At 32.0% G+C, this 22,019-nt stretch overlaps 1 protein-coding gene and 1 long non-coding RNA gene across 4 annotated transcripts in view; one reads left to right on the plus strand and one right to left on the minus strand.

The window, feature by feature from the left end:
• stj (voltage-dependent calcium channel subunit straightjacket) overlaps nt 1-22,019 on the minus strand; it is a 35,547-nt gene that overhangs the window by 2,810 nt on the left and 10,718 nt on the right. The window contains exons 10-25 of one of the 3 annotated variants that reach the window (XM_088242713.1): nt 19,717-19,797; nt 18,465-18,539; nt 18,277-18,381; nt 17,915-17,986; nt 17,254-17,456; nt 15,815-15,942; nt 15,216-15,269; nt 13,911-14,001; nt 11,850-11,888; nt 10,310-10,420; nt 8,234-8,531; nt 6,586-6,711; nt 6,349-6,474; nt 5,304-5,421; nt 4,228-4,245; nt 1,151-1,296 (exon numbers count right to left, since the gene is read on the minus strand). In XM_088242713.1, the coding sequence (XP_088098839.1) occupies nt 1,151-1,296; nt 4,228-4,245; nt 5,304-5,421; nt 6,349-6,474; nt 6,586-6,711; nt 8,234-8,531; nt 10,310-10,420; nt 11,850-11,888; nt 13,911-14,001; nt 15,216-15,269; nt 15,815-15,942; nt 17,254-17,456; nt 17,915-17,986; nt 18,277-18,381; nt 18,465-18,539; nt 19,717-19,797 (1,791 nt within the window). The remainder of the gene's footprint in view (nt 1-1,150; nt 1,297-4,227; nt 4,246-5,303; nt 5,422-6,348; nt 6,475-6,585; nt 6,712-8,233; nt 8,532-10,309; nt 10,421-11,849; nt 11,889-13,910; nt 14,002-15,215; nt 15,270-15,814; nt 15,943-17,253; nt 17,457-17,914; nt 17,987-18,276; nt 18,382-18,464; nt 18,540-19,716; nt 19,798-22,019) is intronic. The other 2 variants (XM_088242714.1, XM_088242715.1) reach the window with 2 other exon arrangements.
• LOC148284071 (uncharacterized) lies at nt 4,768-8,221 on the plus strand. The gene is made up of 2 exons (XR_015825420.1): nt 4,768-4,949; nt 7,329-8,221. It is a non-coding gene; the product is annotated as an uncharacterized LOC148284071 (long non-coding RNA).

Here is a 22,019-nt window from a genome sequence, read left to right on the forward strand (position 1 = left end):
CTTTTATGTGTTTTTGGATGGTCCTAACAATTTATCAAAAAAGTTAAACAATAGAGACAAGCCTATGGTAAATATCTATGTGTAAAAAATTACAGCTACAGTGCCATAATCAAATAATAATAAAATACGGGAATATGTTTGTATGAAGAAAAATCAGACTGCATTTCCTCTTCAAGAAAGTAAATAATGTCTGAAGATAAACGCACAGCAGTAAAGGCGGATTGATTTCCTATAATCCAATAATAATAATAATTTAATAGTGTGATAGCATGATCTAACTGAGTAGACTAATTACAGTAAAACCTCGTTTTTACATTCCTCAATTTTCCGCTGAAATGTTTAGGTCCCATTCTTTTTCATACATTCTCATTAAAATATTACCCCAATTAACGTTTTTTACGTTTTTCATAACCCCAGTTTTACGTTGAAAATTTTTCAAAACTCATTCGATCTGTCAGAAGACGCCGAGCCGCGCGCCTCTGCGTTTGCCCAAAATGGTTAGTAAAATAAAGGTTAAAAAAAAATGTGTAAATTGTTGTCTCAAACTAAATTCAAATTTGTTTCAGTGTAATCGACCATTTTGTTTGAGTGTCTGATTTTGACATTTTACTAAATTGTGACAAACGGTTGACGCATGTTTAGGAAGAATAAAATATTTACATCAATAAATTACGATGCAGAAAGTTTGAAAATTCAGCAACAGAAATATTATTTGAAGTTATAAACATAATTTGGAAAGAAGATTTTTTTAACAGTTATCGCAAAATGTGAAACAGTTTTGCCACGATGTAAATGACAGTTGAAATTCTGTGGTGCCATACTAAAAAAAGTGATACCATATAAGCCAAATTTCCCAATATTTAGAGAAAAAAATCATTGTATGCTAATTCAAATACTTTTTTTAAATTCATTAATTAAAAAAAACACATTGTGGCATTTATTGAAAAAATACAAAATATGTTTAATGAAATAATAGGTAAATATGAATAATCCCCAAATAATGACCGTTTTTACTATTTTTCTGCAGTTTTTCATTTCCTTACTTAAGCGTTTTCCTCGGTTTAACACTTTTTTTCGCTGCCTTCTTAAAAAACATAAAACAGGGATTTTACTGTACATGATTCATTATAATTGCATAAGATGATATTACTTCTTTATCACACGGTGCTGGTCTGGTACGATTGATAGTGATAGCCTTGTCGACGTAGTTGTCTTGTTGGCGGTCAGAACGCTTCAGTCCCCCCTCTCCGCCGTTACTGGTCTCTGAGTCACTCTCTCCGTAGTTTGTGTACACCACTGCAAACACCACAATAATATTTCTCAATACGTTGCAACACTGAGAAAGTTCAGTGAATTAAAAACATATGTATATATTTGTTAATAGACTATCAAACTTAGCAAAAAATATTTTTATATTTCATATTCTCATCGTTGTAATGTAAAGTGTAATTTTGAAATTACTCTGCCCGTGACGTCACAAGTTCTCTTAGGCGAGTTGTCCTGACTTTATTTAAAAGTAGAGCCCCGTAGCTGACAAAATATACTAAACGTTTAAAAAAAATGGCTTCCCGGAACTAGGAATCTAACACATGTCAACGCTATTATTGATTGGTTGAATGACAAGAACTTGTGACGTCGTTCAAAGTAGATCGTTTTTATAAATTTTTGAGAAATTTAACTATAAATACGCTCTAATTTTTACCGGGTGTAAGAAAATATTTTTTATATCCAATTCCCCATAACACTGATAAGGAACTTTCTCGATAAGGAAGTTGTTCTAATCATTAATTCTTGAATGCTAATAAATGTTTTTTTTTTTTTTTAATGCATTTTGTTATTTTTATTATTGTGGTGGCCCCAGTGATGTGACGCTTGCCTCATAAATGGAGGATTCCGGGGTAGATTCCCGGTGCGATCACAAAAATTAAAAGTGAATTTTCTCAAGCCTCGGTATTTTGGGCTGTGATTGGATATTTTGGCCTGTTCTGGTGCAACAAAAAAATATTTAATTAATAATCCAGCATAATATTACTGTACGGTCTACTTCAATATTTAATAGCCTTCGATTCATATGTGCATAAAAATAAGTTAGTTTTTGTATAAATCATTCAAATGTCCGTGCTTACACAAGCAAAAACTGTATGTTTACTTGGTTCAACGACAGGTACCCATTAAACACATTAACATAGGCTTATTAAACATTTAAACTCTCTATAGGTACAGGATTGGTATCATGTATTGTTTCAGCATTAGATAAAACAAATTTTTACTAATAAATAAAAACACATTTTTGGTTCCACTTATACCTATATGCATGTGTTTTACTTGTAGATGAAAAGGCGTTCTATAAATTAGCTTAAATAAAATTTATTTGAAAACTTAAACTTTTGTTTGAAGCTGTTTATTTTTTACATTTACTTTTTCAGAGCTGCAAAACAGCGTTTATTCATTATTATTATTTACATGTTATAGTTTTAGTTACCCATTACGTCTCAAGACTAAATTGCCCATTTAAAAGTGTGAAAAAAATAATCCAGGCACAATAATATTATTCTTTATGTTGGGCCTCAAAACCTACTTGAATTTTGAATAATTTTCATTGTGTCAAACATGGAACGCGGGTATTTTGCAGTTGTCATCAGATAACTTTGAGGTTAAGTCATGCAGCGTTTTTCAGTCGAGCAACGCATAGAAATTGTGAAAATTCACTACAGAAACTTTACATAGTCGGTTAAAAAATGTTGCACATTTTTCAGTCATCATTATGTACGATCTTGAGCCGCTGTGGGGAATTTCATTAATAAATTTGAAACTGTTGGCTCCGTTCAGGATGTTAAAGAGGGTGGCCGTCCTCGTACGGGTCGATCACTTGAAAACATTGCGGCAGTTAAAGAAAAGGTATACGAACTCCCATCTGCCTCTCGTAACTGCCATACTGCGGCAGAAACAATGCAGTTATTGCAAATTAAATTTCCAGGACGAGTCGTCTTTGGACTTTTTTTATTTCGGGGTTGCTTAAGGAAAAAATGTTTGCTAATAATCGACAAGTTAATGACGAAATTCATCTGGACAAAGCCAAGGTGGGCATTTGTCAGATGTCGCGTTCGTTCCACACATCCGTGTCTATATTTTACATTGAAAAGAAAAGACCCTCAAAATTGAACTGCAATATGTGTTTTAATTTTGTACTAAAAAACATAAAAGAAAATGCTGTCTACCTCAGAACAGGCATTTACTATACCTAGTGAGAATAGACAGTGTCTAATATGTTTGCTTATATGTTTTTTTTTTACCTTCTTCACTGTTTTGCAAACACAATATAATAATACCATGCTTTACTTATAATAAATGCCGATTTTCAGTGCTGAACTGAATAAAAATTAGAATTCAAGTAGGTTTTGAAACACCCGTTATTTAAAGAAAGAGTAAAATAAAAGTTTTTTTAGTAAATTCTTGCAGAATGCACTTACAGAATATGAAAATATTTTTAAAAATATACATACACATCGGTACAAACATATGTAATGTACGACATAACAAGGTATTATCGGTGCATTTATTCAATATTACAGTTAAAATCAATACCACATACGAGTACATGACATCATAACAAAGAATTAAGATCATATTGTATTATTCTCAAGTGTGCAAAGAAAAAACATCCGAAGTAGAAACATTCCAATTAAAACATCCCAAAAATGTTCAAAGACACCAAATACTTTCAAATAAATTTCACCAAAGGCAGGTAGGTACTCTATTAAATCTGAATAGAAAATATTTTTAACACATATTACCCAATCGATAATTCACTGAGGAAATTAATATTGATAAACAGAAACAAAAAATTATTCTATTTAAGTGATAATATTATACTGCTAAAGATAATTATAAAAAGTGCAATTATTTCAGTACGCATTCGGTGCCCCATTCAACATGCTTGTGTGTAAAATATAACAAAATAATACAGGTTATCATTCTACCAAAATAAATAAACAAAAAGCAAATGTTTACATTAATTTAAATACTAAGTAATTGAAAAGTCTAATCATATTTTTCCGATATTAAAAATTGAACTAAGCGCCGCTACTTCGTTGATGGTAAAGTCATGCATAATATTTGCAGAATAAATTCATTCTGTTCTAATCTAAAGTACGAAAAGGGTGTTGGTAAAATAATTCTAATCTATTCAATTTAGCTCTCTCTACATAAGCCGATCGTATAACTTACCAGTTGGAGATACCACTTCTGAAAACCAAAATTTAGGTTTGCATTTTAAGGAAATTTGTACGGATTTTGGACTCTACAATGAGTGCTTGGACCGGGTGGTTTGGTTCTAGAGGAAAATCCCTACAAATCAAGTCTATTAAACCATATTAAAGCACTTCAAGTGAAGAAAATCGATTTGCATTGTACTTATTATAAGATGCTATGCAAAACGAAGGCAGAGTAAGGCCTTCGGAGATATTAAATCAATCCAGTAAAGTTTGGAAGAAGAATTAGAGAAATCACTTACGAGTGAAAAGCCCTGGTTTTGTTCTACATTAGTGATAAATATAAGCGTTATCTAAATGAGTATTATAAGTTCATACTAAGACAAAGGAAAAACCAGCTTTTTGATACGTATTGAATTAAAACATTTAACACATAACATATGAACACACCACATAAAACAACCTTTTGTGAGACACATGCTTCCATATTTATTTGATTATGACAAACAAACACAACTGTTCATTTCTCAAAAAACAATTTGAAACAACGACGAACATATACATATCATTATTGCAAGAGACAATGTAAAGACAGTGTGGTAACAAATCAAAAGTGAATATTATGTTTTGGGGCATCCAAAAGTGACATTAATTATAAATTCATTATTGATCAGTGCTTCTGTGAAAATACAGACTCGTGACATCACTATGACATACGGCGGTGACCAACTTATCCAGGTATTGCAAAACTATAATAGTGATGAAGAAAATTATAAATTTCCAGTGTGGTTCAATTAACTTCTTGAATAAATATAAAAAATTCAGATATTTTTGTATAAATTGTTGGCATTATGTAAAAATAATGTAATTGATGGGACTTATTTGTTTTACTTTAAAAATATTAAACTTATTATAGTTTGTCTACGGATTAAAATGAAGGAATGAACGATTATTTGAAGTATAAAAGATATTTTCTATGGTTGAACAAGGGGTTCATTCTCATTCACATGACACAATAATAATATAATATATAACGTAATGTCTAGAGCACGAGGCAGATTAGTCTACGGTAGTTGGGGGGAAGGGACTTACCCTCCTCGTTGGGGTAAGAGTAGCCGTAGGCCTCAGAAGACACCAGGGGAGCGTGTTGCCATATCCAGAATATGTAGGAAACTGCCCAGCCGAATATGTGCTGAATTATTCTGAAGGGCTACAAGAAAAACATACTTTAATATGAATAATTTTCAGTTGTACTCACCATGTGAACCAACCAGATCAAAAGAAAGGTGTATTAGCCAATAGCTTTCTGGCTTTCAAGTAACTTAATAAGGTAAACCACTACAGTTGTTAATGATAATTTATAGGCAGGCAGCCAATGCTAATGGCTATAGAAACTCATGGAAACATATAAATCTCAATTATTAACAGCCGATTCTGACAGTAATAAAAGCAACAACATCATTATCATCATCGTCATTCCATGTCCTCTCCCTAGTCGGAGCACATGGTATCCACAAAGAGCCTCCATGCATCTATCCAAGTTCCGAAAATAGCCTCAACCGTGCAGGACAGAACAGTGGGACAATACAACAATTCAACCATAGTTCGAACGCAGAACGCTGCTTAAATAAATATACAACGACACGCGCATCGGTGGAGGTAAGCCATTGTCCTGCGGAGATAGCCTGTCCTAAATCTCGAGGACCACGGAAGACAATAGAGGACAATAGGTCTGAAGCAGGGAAAGGACAGGACAATACTGTCCTGTATGTATTCACCGATGCTTCCATTGGTCTTCTGCAGATTCCGAATAATATAATATGAGAAGCTGGCTCAAAAAGACACAATTTTACCATTTGCTTTCAAAACTGAACTTACATTTTTTTTATTCCTTTTAATAAAACAATTTGAGAAAACACGGACCTGCTATAAACAGGTAAGAATAAAATACTCCTTTTAAAAAAATGTCTAAAATTTGTGTGGAAGAACTCGTTTTAGTTTTTTTTGATGTCCTGTAAAATTCTTTAACTATCCCGTTCTGCTGGCCAGCTCCTCATATATTGTCTACTCTAAGTTCTTTCACTGGCGTCACCTTAAATTCTTTTTTTTTTTAAAGAAATTAATATATTAAAATTACCGTTAAAAGAGCATTGGCAGGATTCGAAGTTTTCAGGTGGTCAGCACACACCGCCTGGTAGTCCGTAATCTGAACACTTCGGAATACTTTCTCGGCCACTAGTTGCCTCATCACCGGTGCTCTCACCTATTTAAATGATCAACCGAGATATTTTAGTGAGGAATAACCAAATAAAAATAAAATTTTCTGGGTACTGAGAAATGATTTATTTTCCAAATTTGAATGTTCTTGACTCACCTCTCCAAAGAAGCGACCAGCATCGCGTAGATTCTCACTGACTACTACGAAACCATTGTTATCGATCACATAACAGTCCAATTCTTCCGATTTACAAGTCTTTATGCAGGTTACCGATTCACCACACTGAAAGACAACATTATTAAAAAATCAAAACCTTTACAGTATTGAATATTTATTTTTATCACATGGAACATCACGGGAACATGGAAGTTGAATCTAATGACCTGTCAAGTGGCCACTTTACACACTGTGTAACATTCACCACGGTGAAAAGTAAAATAAAGTGGCCATTTAAACAAGGCAATGACAGGTCATAAGCCCTGTAAATGCCTAGACTTTCATATCCTTTCTCAAAAATGTTTTCCCTCACTGTTGTAACAAATTTAGATATTTCAACCTGTTAAAAATTTACCAGTCAGCCAATGTTTTGAAGAAATTTTAAATCCATATTTTTTCCATTCTTATAAATTTACTGAATACTTCAATTAAGGGCCATTTTTTTTGCTGTAAATAACAGTGTTAGAAAATGGAAAACATCTTGTAGTAGACCAGGGTTTAAACCTCGGATCTCTGATCCGTAACCTACACCTCCACGAGACCGCAATCCATATTTTGTCAGGTTTCTGGCACAAGTTGGTAACTACAATTTTTTTCAAAATGAATTTTTTTAATAAATGGCTGGATAAAATCTGCCCCGATTTCCGTTATAACAGCATTACTGATGTACGCCTGAATTTCAGGGGGAGCGAGATTCCAGGCTTCGAAAAATGGCAGTTGAGAAATCATGGAGTGAAAAAAAAAAGAAGGAAAACCGGGTGGACGGAGACTACGACCCAGCTCCAGGAACAGGGATTAAGAGAAGTCTTCGCTGTGTTTAAGCAAAATCCTGGCGGCGGAAACTACAGCAGGGAAAGCAGCACGCAATTGAGAGGAGTCCAAGCCAGTGCCCGTGGTCGAGCTAAATCCCAGCAGCGGCAGCAGAGAAAGCAGCCCGCACCATTCAGTAGTTTCCTGTCTCTTTGTCTCCTTCCACTCCCCATATTTCATCATCACCATTCCCTTTCCGCACCTAATGGTGCATAGAGCACTGTATTGGTACACCAATCGCAGCGTATCTTAATATTATTTTTGTTTCATGAAGGTTCTGGTTATATTCCACACAACTGTACTCTTCATCCAACTGGACACGGAGAGAGACATGTGATATATTTATAAAGTTTTTAGAGTTTCTCCAGGGTATGCTTGGCTACAACAGTTTAGAGACTAGAAGGAATGTGTATTTGACTACACATTTTTATCGATTGTTGCGCAGTGTGATAGATAATTCTGAGATTATGATGAGCTGGGTTTGTATGTTCCTGATAATTACCTAAGAGCGTCAGCATAGATTGTTTCATATTCCGATATACAGGACCAACCTGCCTATGGTTATGCCTGTTGGAAGAGCTACCGCTATGCTGAACAACATCGCTCTGGATATTGATCTGTTCCATGTATCCAAAGGGGTTTCCCGGAGCAGGATTCTCCTACTACTTTGACATGAGTCTCCTTTTCTTTTTTATAATATGTAAGTATTGAAAATATGTTTGTAATGTACGTTATATTTAAAATAAATTAATTGAATTGAATAAAACATATGACTCACGGATGATGTGATGTTTGTGAAGAGCGCATGCAGGCTAGAGTGGTGGAACTGGAAGCCGACAACAGCGGCCGGAGCGGACTTGTCCGCCACAGAATGGAACACAGCGTGCGTGGCGATAACCAGCGGCTTGCCCTGCCCCGTCCCCGACTGTCCCAGGTCCTCGTCGGAGCCGTACCGCTGCCCGGCGTCCCAGTCCACGGAGTACACGAAGCTGGAGGGCTCCATGTAGTGCTGCTCTACTGCACGCTTGTACCACACCTCATCGGTCGCTCGAGGGTACCTTTCGCCAAACTCGGGTCTGAACAAAGACATTGCAAATTAAATTAATTATATTTAAAAAGCTGCATAGCACTATGGTGCGGTGCTATGATATCGTATATCAATATTATGATATCACACCCCCTGATGTTCACAGTGGTATGTCTAAATTGGCCATTTTCCAGGATAGCAAAAATGAACTTCTTAAAATTTGTTCATGGTAGTAACTTAATGAATATCAGAATAATGCCTAGAATTAATTTGATTTATTTATGCTTTATTAAGTTGGTTCATAACATCTTAAGAACTAATTAAACTTTTAATAACATTTGAAATATTTCGATTTTTTCTATCTCCTTTATCTCTTGAGGTAACTCATTGTACAGCTTCAATCCCTTGTACAATGAGTTTTGAGATTCTGTTTTTCTCCTCATTTGTATTCTTATCTTTTTTATCCCTCGTTTCATGTGTATGACGTTGTTGGTTAAATTTTATTATTGTTTTTTTTTCATCCCCTTAATTATTTTATGTATAAAAATTGCTATACTATATTTAATTTGCTGCTTTACTGTGAATACTAAATACTAAAGTTTGAGGTATATCTCGCTCAAAAAATTCTTAGCGATACACGAGTGTTCTAAGAAAGAGAAAAAAAAATGTGATTAATCTGCATTCATAACTCAACACAGCCAAATTTAGACTTAGGACAGTGTACTTCTGGGGGTGCGATATATTCACCACTGGAATCATTCTGGAAGATAATGAACTCCCCTTTATAAACAGGACTGGAAGCAAAAGGACGTAACTAGCATGTGTTAATGAGAAAGTTCAATGCTACGGGAAACTAATTTCCTTTTTACACCGAAATATTTAGGTCCCATTTTTCCCATACATTCTCATCCAAATATTCCCTCAAATTAACGTTTTTTACGTTCTTCATAACACCAGTTTTACGTTGAAATTTTTTTTTAAACTCATTCGATCTGTCAAAGACAACGAGTCGCGCGCCGCTGTGTGAATGGAGAATAAAATCGAGGTAAATTAAAAAATGTGTAAATTATTGTCTCAAACTAAATTCAAAGTAGTTTCAGTATAATTGAACATTTTGTTTAAGTGTCTTATTAGAACATTTTACTAAATTGTGTTTACATGTTTAGGAAAAATAAAGTCTTTACATCAATAAATTACGGTGCAGAAAGTTCAAAAATTTGGCAACCGAAATATTATTTGAAGTTATAAACATAATGTTAAAAGAAGATAGTTTAACATTTATTGTAAAAGTGTGAAACAGTTTCGCCGCGAAGTAAATGACAGTTTAAATTTTGTGGTGCCATACTAAAAAAAGTGATACCATATAAATAAAATTTCCCAATATTTAAGGAAAAAATCGTTGTATGCATTTTATGCAAATTAAAATTTTTATTTTCGTGGTTTAAAGGTTGATACCCTACATAACCTACATACAATTATTTAAACATGTTTTTTTTTAATTCAATAAAAAATAACACATTGTAGTAGTGCTTGAAAAAATATAAAATATTTTTAACTAAATCATTGGTAAATATGAATAATATCCAATTATGACAGTTCTTACAATTTTTCTGCAGTGTATTTAGAATAGTATAGTACAATAATTATATTTTTATGTTATTTTTATTTTTCCATACATTTTAAATTTTCTCACTTTAGAGTTTTCCTCAGTTTCACACATTTTTTGTTGCTGCCTTAAAAAACGTAAAACATGGGTTTTACTGTACTCAAAATGACTTATACGATGTTGTTAGCTAAAGGACAATTTTCAGCTAAGATAACAAATACCTCTCTGAACTGTGGGGATCATCAGGGTGCGGGAAGGATTGCCAACGTGTCAAACCACTGTGGGTCGCTACAAAGGCTACCGTTATCCCAAATCTCTGGATAAATTCCTTCCTAGAAACAGAATTGAAATTAATAGAAAAAATATTGGAAATAGTCAAAACAGAATCAAACGGTAGACTTTGAAAGATGTAAAAAATATAGGCAAGTATATCTAATTTAATTTTCTCCTTTTCCAATACCATCAAATACACAGTCAACTGGGATAATCCATCTATGGGCCAATTGTGTCAAAATCTAATTTCTTTCTAAATATAAAATATACTGATAAAAATATTTATATACTACTGTAACTTTCTTCTCTTACTTCTGGCATTATATGAAACAGTAAAAAAATGGGATTGTTTTGACACAATCGTCTTTACCCCAGCTGACTGTACAGTGAATTATTTAAGTAAAAATGCATAAAGTGTGATCTTTTTACATGATACCCATAGTAAAGTGAGGTAACTAAGTAAAACTCTCATTGTTTTAATACCATTTTTTTATGTCTTTCAAAAACCTAACCCGATTATTTTTTAAATCAATTATTTTATGTGCATAAGTATGTTGTCATTCAGCGGCATGTAAGAAAATATAAGAAAAAAAATGAAGTAGTATTAATAAGTTAGTTCTCTACCCTGAAAATAATAAGTTCCAGTGGTAGCATTAGGAATTACACAAGGAATTATAAAGATGGTTATCTACTGCACGCGGCTCCTGTGCGAATAACATTCAACCACGGCAGATATTTGAATTTGACGTAGGGTATTTATTGAATAACCACGGCTAATATTATTTGATAGATACCCCCCCTGCAGAAATATATAGTTATTATTATCTGAAAAAAAGATCCGACTGTCAAACTACAGCAGGTATTTAAAATAAGAAAAAAAAATATTCAGAAATACAATTTAACAGATGATCGAACCCGCTAAAACATGTTTGTTAAGGCGCTTAAGTAACTTATTAAAAAAACTTATTTATAGTAGTTAGTTTAAAAACATCAATAGTTAAATACTTATAAATTAGGTAGTTAAGTATAATAAAACTCCAATTATCTGGATTAATGAGTGCTAGATATTACTGCTTTTGAAATAATACAGCGAATTGGAATCACATCAAAAACTTACTTAAACATGTCCAGTAAAGTTAATTGCACAGTTATATTTTAATTAAAAACTTCGCCTTTATTTTTAATTTCCTGATAACGATCTAGATATTTGGCAATCCGGATAACTGAAGTTCGGATAAACGGAGTTCTACTGTAGTAATGAAAACCCTTAATAATTGTACAGTAATTAAATTTTACACTAATTTATGTCTGTTAAATAAAATATTAAATTTGCAACATGTAAATTAGCAGATACAATTATTATTTTTGAAACTCATATTAATTAAAGATTTATTTTATATCACTAGTAACACAAAATAACCGAGTTGTTTTCGTAAGTCAAAAAATATAGAACCATGCTTGTTATCAGTTTCATGGTGTATACTTTACCTGGGTAGCAATACCATCAACATGGTAATGGGACTTGGGCTAATCCAATAAAATGATAGTGCAAGGAGCGACATTTCATTAAAAATATTAATTCATTAGTGAACAAATAAACAGAACAAAACGTCAGAGTGGGTATGAGAAAAGGTAACAAGTTGATGATTGTGAAAAATTCTTTAGTTAGTTTTATGTTGTTTGTATGCGTGAACAAAATAAACTGCCTGAGTTATGCTCATTAAAATAGCTGCATATAAAGAAAAATACTGAGCACATTAAACACAACAAGTTATTTAAAGACTCAAGTATGTACATTCTAGGGTAAAATATACAGTTTTTGGCACTTTAAGAGATGATATTATATTGTTTAGGTAAGTACTAAATTAGGTACATTTAAGATATTTGAATAAAAATATTGTTTTCATATCAAAAATATTTCAAACAACTGGCATGAATATATTTTTAATGCTCGGATAACAATTTCTACAGAAAATTAGAAAAAAATAATTGTCAGCACCCAATGTGGATAAACTAACTCAATGCATTATTTTGTTTACAGATATTCAGCAGTATTCCAAAATGCTAAATATAAACAAAAGTGGTTAAATAATTTAATTTCCTACAACTGACACTAAATATTCATTGGCATAAATACTAACAACAAGATTTTAAATTCTCATTTAGAAGGTTACAACAGAAAAATTTGCTTTGTTCCTTACGAAAAACACAACCAACACCGTCGGATTCTAAATTGGCACTGCAGTAGGCAATAAAACTCTCCATAGTAAGGTTATGCTGAACTCTGGAGGTAGACTACATGCATTATATTTATCACAAAAAGTGTATCCACGAGTTAAACAACTTCACAGAAGTATCAAATGTCAAACAATCTTATTTTTTACATTCAAATGAAGGAATGTAAAAAAACTGGGTAGTTTCGATGAATTGTACATTTATACATATTCTAAAAAATATAATAAAACGAGAAGTACAGTGAATAATGTTTTGTGTAGGATTTATATACTCAATAAATGTATTTGAGGCACCATGTATGTGTCAGAATAAATAGTTATTGAGTGTTTTCTCCAAAGATGTTTTAATATAATTAAATGAGAAGATTCTATTTCATTAACCTCGGTGCTCGGTGCTCCATACATCTGACTTAAACACACATTGACAACTAGTAAAAGCGTATTCAATATATATATATCTAAATACAGTAACTCGATGAGTTGAAATGAAAATGTTTTAACAGTGAGTATTTTTTAAATTAACACTATAGTTTTTTAGGTAGGTTAAGATAAAGTAATGGCAACGCTGGATCTAAACGGATCTAGCGCCCCATCACTTACTGAAAGGGGATAGGAATATATGAATTTGTAAATTGATATGAGCATATTATTCTCCCCTCCCTTGTAAGCAAGTGTCGGAACCTGTGGTAGATCTGGCTCTGAGTAATGGTGATTTTCTCTTTTGAAAAAAACTAATATTTAAAAAATGCGTATGTTTTAAAGACAAGTTTCATCTAAACGATAACAGCGCAAGTCCAAAATTGTTTTTTTTTTAGTAAAGTATGCAAAAAAGTTCTTGATTTCCTATCTCCATCATCAATTTATAAAATGATTTATGTGGCCAAATAAAAGCAAAATTATCAATGTTAAATTATATTTTTTTATCAAATTCAAGAAATAATAGTGGTAGAATGATCATTATGCCATTGTTACTTCTGCAAACATTTAAAACTAGATGGTGCAAGTGAGTGAACTTTAAGTTGAGCCTTTGTTTTTGCGAATGAATGCTTGTTTACTGATAGCGCGAGTATGTGTGTAACTGCAATATTGTAAAAATCGTTTTTTTTAATTGTGCCATTATTATTCCCATGGTGCAAATTATTGTGGATGGAAATGAACAGATTTCCTCAATACTGAAAAAAAGAAATTGATCTAAGGAACATGGCAGTTTATGTCACTTTTGCTCGAACAGGTAGATGTGATATTCACTCATTCCGAGTTCGGAAAATATATGTAATGCGAGGATTTGTAGTGTAATAAGAATTATAATATTTACCCTTTATCGTCTTTAGACCCCGTGATATTCTGAGAAAACCAATCCGTGACTCTCGCATCAAATACAACGGCTTGCATCAAACTACGGTCACCTACAGATCAAGATATTTATTGTAAAACACATTCATACATATTTACTTATCAAAAAGAATAATTTTAACAATAATTTCATTAATAAATTTGTCTCTTTCGATAAATAGTAAAAGAGACAAGTAGGAAAAGTAATTAGTTGAGATTAAAGAATAAATAATAAGTAAATAAATGGTTAGACAGAATGCACTAATTAAAAATATGTGGAAAAGTTATTCGACAAGTTTTAAAATTTATATTCCATATCAGATTATTCACATATTGTTTGTTACAAAAATGCTTAGGTTTTATTTATAATACGAAATGCAAAACCAACATTTTCTTAGGAATCCAGAATTCATTCTAAGTAGGTACGGATGAATTAAAAGGTTTATTATATTTAAAGGGTTTTAGAAAATATGAGTATTAATTGTAGGTTTAAAAAAATATATTAAAATTATTATCTTTCAAATGTATTCAATAGGTATCCGTTTTAAATTTCAGCTACTCAATATTAACCACCTCAAATAATAAAATAAAATACGGTGAAAAATAATAAAACTCAAATCTCAGGAAAAATGTGAGGTGTGAATGAGATGGGTAATCTAAATGATTTCTAGCAACACATAACTTGCTCGTTATACGAGTGTTCCGGATATTAATCACTAACGATAGGCAACAATTAGGAATCATGTGCTGGGAATGTGCCGAGAACGGCCGTATTCATTCGTAGATGTGTGCGTCACATTAACATGCGGGGGACATGATTCACAGTCATTTATACAATAATTTTACCGGACACAATCATTTCTAAAACACAGTGCAAAAATATATTCCATGCAGAAAAAGGTGAGTAAGTCTTAAAAATATTATCTCGAGGGTTTCAATCGCACTATCCTCTCGTCTAGGTTTGGGGAAATAATTATATGTTTGAAAAAGTAACACTAATGCCACAAAGCACAACCACAAACATGCAGTGAAGTGTGGGAATGCTGTCCTCCAAGACATCCTATAAAAGGTGTTGAAAAATTACAAAAGATAGTCAATATTTTATTTCAAGACATAGCTGTTGTTGCTCTCGCCTACTATTACAAATATCGCATCTGTTTAATCCGAGAATGGAAAACAGGATTGCGCAAGGTGTCTATATATTTATGTGAACACTTGACAAAAGCTAATGTGCACACGAATAAAACAAAATATCTATCCATTCCATGTAACATTAGTCGTTACTCACAGAAATATGAATCCTTCTCCATTTTTGGTTCAGACTTGCCTGTACTTGTGTTGGCTGTGGACATTTTGAGAATAGTTTATATCTCAAAATTGTTTTTTCTTTCAGAGGCATTTTTATAATTTATGCAAAAACATCAAATAATACAAAATAACCGATATTTGTAAGTAGATATTACGTTCATTTTACTTTTACATATTTATATTACTTTTACACTTATTTGGACTTTTCATGGTATCATCAACTGTGATATATTCAATTAACTAGAAGAACAATAATTATAACAAAATGCAAAGGAAAGGCAATATGGAATGGAAAATGATCAACTGAAATTAATAAAAGAATAAGACAAAATAAAATGTCAGTTTTCTACGCACAGATAAAACTAATTCATATCTCATCCAAAATGTCGGATAAACAGAATCACGAAAATAGCGATGGATGCAAAAAGGGGACATAGATGTATTTTGGGGGAAAAATCCTCGATAAGTTAAAACACACTGAAAATAAACACATATGTATTAGAAAATGGATAATTCTGGGATGATATTTTATAATGAACGAAGAATGACGAGATATTGTATTATCGGGGGTGTACTCACAGTGCATGTGCTCGGGAGGGCGGGGCTTGAGGGGCCAGTGCCACCCCTGCTGCCTCATGCGATCCAAGAAATACAGCAACTCATCTTCGGGAGAGACAAAGGTCTTCTCGTGATGGCGGCAGTACAACCTAATGTCGCAAGGTGTTCCGTAATATGAGTTACAAAATTATATGCATTTATTTCATTGTGTATTCAGATACAAAACCTAGATTACAGGTGTTCTGAAATAACAGCGAGTGCTCATAAAAATAAAAAATACAAAGAATATTACAAACTTTATGAACCTATAAAATTTTATGGATTAGGATTAATTATGCAAAATTTAATAATATTTTTGAATAACATAATTCTAGAGGGTTCAAAGGTTCAAAACAGGTTCAAGAAAGTTCAAAGGGTGCAACCCTCTGAAAAACCTGACTTAAATGGCAGTTGTATAAAATATTTGATTTGAGTTTTATTATTGTTTTATTTTATTAATTTTTTCCCTACAGTTAAGAAGTTAAGATATTTATGTGAATATATAGAGTTTTTCTACTGACATTTCTTGGTGGAACTGCGTTTTAATTATAATAATAAAAATACTTATAAATAGTTTTATTCCACTTTTATTTATAATTATTTTATAAATTTTTTACCAGTGACCGGGTTATGTCGTGACCGACATCGTCAGAGATATTTATGTTAGTTAGAACGTACATTAGGTTTCGAACGGTGTTTTTTTTTATTAGTATGATATATATACCAGTTGCTAAAATCCATTTTACCAAATATAATGACAACTAATAATACATAATTTTAAACATAATTGGTCACAGGCCAGCTGTCATTTAACCTTTTTGAATCAGATTGTCTAACAAGAGTCAAACTGTCAAATGTGAATGCCATTTTAGGCTCGATAATGTATTGCAACCTAGAGTACAGAAATAGACGCCATAGAGAAGTCGCCAGCAATAAGAAAACAAAAACCCCATATTATTATTTGATTTATTATGGGAAACATAAAATCGCAAAGTGAGTGATCATTTGAACATACATACGGTCTCAAATGGTACAACATATATGAAAAATTCAAATTTTCCAAGTTTGTGTCATTCTATAATTTGGAAGAAACAATAAGCAATTCGGTTTGTTATTGCTTTGCAGATTTATACAAATAACAGTCTGAAGAATAGATTGGAGAATTTGGCCATTTTAAATATTTTTTCGCAATGTCTATTTCAGTTTGACGTTATGAAGGATTGTAAAAATTTTGGTTGTACATATTTTAATATAAAAAAAAAAAACATGTATACCATCTCCTGGCTAACCACAAAGCGTGTTCCAAGCCAGGCAAGTTTTTTTTAATATTGGGATTGAACAATTTATAAATTGGTAGCCTTTATTTAGTCTACTATTTATGTGAGCACATTTGGTTGTAAATTATTGCAGATAGCACTAACCAATCAGGGTGTATGCGCCAGCGTTTCCCTCGGAAGTAATGAGTGGCATTGTTCCCCTTGACCCTATTCCGGTGAATGTCATCCTCAGGACGCAGCGACAGGCGCTGAAGGCCGTAAGGCTCAGGAAGCGCCACCACGAGGCTGAACGGAGAACGGGGAATCCCAGTCCAGAAATATTGTCTTCTGATGCGGGACACCCGTTTCTACAGATAACAAATATTTAATAAATAAACGCATCTTCGAGAACTAACATTGCTTGGGGAAAATCACATTTCCATTATTGTGTTTGTCCTTACCCGTCTTCTGATATAATATGGTATAGGTAACTAAATTGTAACTTGACTGAGGTCAACGCATACACACAAACAGGCGCATATTGGTGTACAAGTATAGTATTCCGAAGGCTACAATAGTGTGTGTAATAGCGATATGGGCGTTTATTGGACAAGATAATAACAGTATAATATTATTATCCGCTTAAAGGGTGATCTTTATGTATTGTATTCGCCTCAACTAAGGTTGCGTTAACCTATAACTCAAGAAACAAACTTTATGATTCTTATTTTAGAGCAAGGAAATACCAGCTGTGTTACTTGAGAATATCGTAAGGATGTAACATTTTATTTTTATGAACATAAATAAATAGACAATTAAAGCTCACCATATTATCAAAATGATATTTGACTTGCATCCATTTGCTGCCATTTGATTGACTAATTATTTCGCTGCGGAACTGCAATAAGAAATCATAAAACATTTTTTAAAAATATTTATCGTTCAGTCTGTACAGAGCCAGATCTACCATGGGTTCAGTTGCCACAAAGAACCAGATGCATGCTTACAAGGGAGGAGAGAATAATATTCTCATATTCATTTACAAACGTGTATATTCCCGTCCCTTTTCAGTCAGTGACGGGGCGCTAGATCCCGTTAGATATGGATCGCAATATTTTCATAAGCTGAAGTGATTACTTTTTAAGTTAAGAGCCATTTTTAACAAAATATAATAAATCTATTACATACCTGGACCAGCTCTGGATTGAAGTCTCTCGGACCTCGACCATCATCCATTAGTTCTACTTCCAACATATCAACACTGTTATAGCTTGGTTTCAATATTCCTTGAAACTAGAAAAAAAAATTATTTTTTTTAAAAACATTCACAAGCCTAATATTTTCAATCAATCGAAGAGTCATAGATAAGAACTTACAACAGGTCTGAGATCCGGGTGAGTTAAGATGAACCCATTGTTAGTGACTATAAATGCATATCCATTCACTCCCAACTGAAAACAAAAAATTCAAGCATGTTCAAAAAAAGCAAAGAGAAAAACAAGTTTTTTACGGTTATTTGTGCTGAATATTTTTTCAGTCATTTTCCATTGATGTCCGTTGGCAATATTAAACGGTTGTCAAAAAATCCACACATCTGGTAGCAACTCGCGACATTTTTTATTTTATTTTATTGGAAAGCCAACAGACATTTATAAATTTATAAGCTACAATTATATTGTAAATACGTATCATAAATGTTTTTTTTTCTTTTTTCGTTTCTTTTCTTAATTAATTTATAAGTAAAAAATATTTCTCTTTATCATTTTTTTTTTACATCATTATATATTATTATACATAAACATATACTATTTACCTAAATATTAGTTTTCAATAATAATACAAATATATATATATATTTTTTAAGGTTATTCAAAATTGACTTCTTAGTTATTTTTTTAACTGGTTCAAAGTATTTCTAATACCAAATTATCTTTTTTTATCGATAATTCTATAACTGGTAATATTTTATTCTTTTATATAGTTTATATTTCTTAGACTTTCTAAATTAATAATATTGTTTTAAATGCTCTGTATTACTTATAATTATGCTTACATGTATGTAAATTTAATTGTATTTGTAAGTAATATGTAAAAGGCACTATGTGCCGTTTATTTAAATAAAATAAAATAAAATAAAGTCCAATTAGAGGCTTCCACATGATATTGTTATTGTAATTGTTGTCACATAAAAATAACACATAACATAAAATAACTAACCATACAAAACTATTACTAAAAATGTAAATGTAATACGTATTATTAAAAATATATCTACTTTTGAATATTGGTCACACAGTTGCAAATTTTAATATATAATACAACTATAGTTGACCATACAGTGTACATTTATTATGTGCCTACATACAGAACTACACATAATTTGCATATTATAGACATCTGACAATCAACATTATTTGTTGGAATTTGACGATTGTCGAATGCCGAGTATGTCTGTAGGCACCTTATGAGAAACCAAAATTTTTACATTAGCACAGTAAGAAGATTTTTTCTATCAAATTTCCAGACACGTTAAGGAAATATTCGGTACTCTTTTACTAAATCCGGAAATAAGTTATACACCAAGTTAAAGGAAGACCAAATGCTGAATATCACGAAGGTTTACTTTACCTGGTGGGGCATCATCAGTGCCTGAATATCCTCGATAGGAACATCTGTCCCCGCCACTCCGAGCAAGTTCGCTACTCTTGTCTGCCCAAGGAAAATAGATCAGCATTAGTCTATGCAAATATTTGTTTATGCAGTCATTTTGAATTCAATTCTGCTGCAAGATTCAATTATAATACCCATATTTTAACGAAAAGTTTTAGTGGATAAAAAGTGTAAAGTGTTGATGTGGAATTTAAATGATTTTGGAAAACATTTGATATCTATAAGTAAAAGGGATATAAAAAATATATAACATATTAGGTAATTCAATTCAATTTTTTAATATAATATTTTATAATGGATACAATTTGATATAAGGAAAATGATTTTAGTCTTCATAGAAATTTATAGAAACAGATACCCATATATAATAATATAGAATAATAAAATATATTTACAAACATGATAAAATCACTATTGATAAAACTGTACATGTACCTATGTATAGTATTTAAACACGCCTTCTAGCAATGAAATGTCTATTTACATAAGTAGTAACTTGAAATAAAGAATTCGACGAAGCATCAACTACTAATAATTATTAATGTATAAATCCTACATTCAAACATTTGATTTAAAATACATAATATTCGATTAAAGGAAAAAAAACTTTACTGAAATCCATTACACAAAGCCAATATTCGTTAAGTTATCCCAATCTCCCAAATGTGAAGACCCTAATGGCCTAATCTAGCAAATTCCTCAATAATATTTCCACTAGATACTATTATTAATATAATTTAATATTATATTTATAGCTATGTACTACGGTCAAATATGACAAATTTTATTTAAAAACAATTTATTAGATAGACAAAAACTACTCTTGGTAAAATCGCGTACAGAATAAATATCATCAGATGTGAAAAATGAGGTAGGTGCAATTTTATAAATTGAATTTTAAATTAACACTTCCCTTACAGTGCCAAAAACATCCGCGCGTTACCATGTAATCAATACACACGCAAAAAATGAGATTCGAAACTGGAAAAATGGAATATTCGTGGGTAATTACTTCAAGCATTTATAGTTGAAGTTATAAGCAAAAATATTTCAAATCTAATTGTAAAAAACATGAAAAAAAAACATTGACTGGCATTCACAGCGCAAACAGAGAGACCGCTCCTAACAAATGCCCGAAAGCAACTGCGCAAAACTGGAGTACTGTGGCAGTGGTACAGGTTACTTTGCAACTAGCCTGCGTGACATGTAAATTTGTCTCGCTTACAAATATACCTATAGCATCGAGAGTGAGACGTAAAGAGTGTTTGAGACCGCCGTTTATTTGGTACTCTTATATACGACATACGTCACATTGGTAATTTTTTTAATGTATTTGTGTTTCATCTCCGATTTGTTACAAAATGCTTTTTCAGTTCCCAGTAATAAAATATTTTAATCGATACGTAAATGTATAACGGAGGAATACCGAACATCTTAATGCAGAATTGATACTGTTCATAGAGATATTAAAGTCATTTGATGCAATGTGAACTAGCTGCACATCACCGGGAAGAGAGAGTTAAAGGTATTGTGAGTAAACGACAACAATTTAAAGATTAATATATGTACTTTTAAGAATTCACTAATGTATAAAATTAACAAGATTATAATGCTAATTTTTCAAATGATTAAATTTGCTTACAAAGAGTAGTTTTTGATTTTTAAAATATGAATCTCAAAATTGATTAAATTTGAATAAAACTATATCTGCCATGACGCTGGCTCTACAGGTAAAGGTAAGTCCTATTTCTCCAATTACAGACAGGAACTAGTAGGAAGTATGCACCTATGTATGGGGGTATAAACCAATATTATACTGCAACCATCCAAAACATAACTGCAATAAACTGCATTAAAAGTGAGTATAGGCCGATGATATACCTCTCGTGTTATGGAAACCCAGTATGCTTCATTTACCAGTACATTCTCTGTAATATTCTGAGAAACAATTTCAGTATTAGAATGTGGAAAGGGAGTTATCTTTGTCTTGTTTATTGTTAAAATATATAAACATTAACATAGGTAAATATTATTACTGGCCCGCTTATAAATAATTGAGAATAAAACTATAATTGTGGGATAACATGTAGCCATTGCAGGTGACGCGAACTAACCGACATTTTGAATGTGAAGTAAACTCATTGCTTATATTACATTTCTGTAATGAGTAAAATCCATAAATCTTTTTTTCCTAGTTCTTTATGTACAAAGAATCCATGTTAGTCAAAAACATCAAAACGGTTTAGTAAAAAGCTCATAGC

This window comes from Micrasema longulum, unplaced genomic scaffold (genome assembly GCF_059751315.1).
Source record: "Micrasema longulum isolate JH-2025_06_02 unplaced genomic scaffold, ASM5975131v1 h1tg000161l, whole genome shotgun sequence".
Classification (NCBI taxonomy): domain Eukaryota; kingdom Metazoa; phylum Arthropoda; class Insecta; order Trichoptera; family Brachycentridae; genus Micrasema; species Micrasema longulum.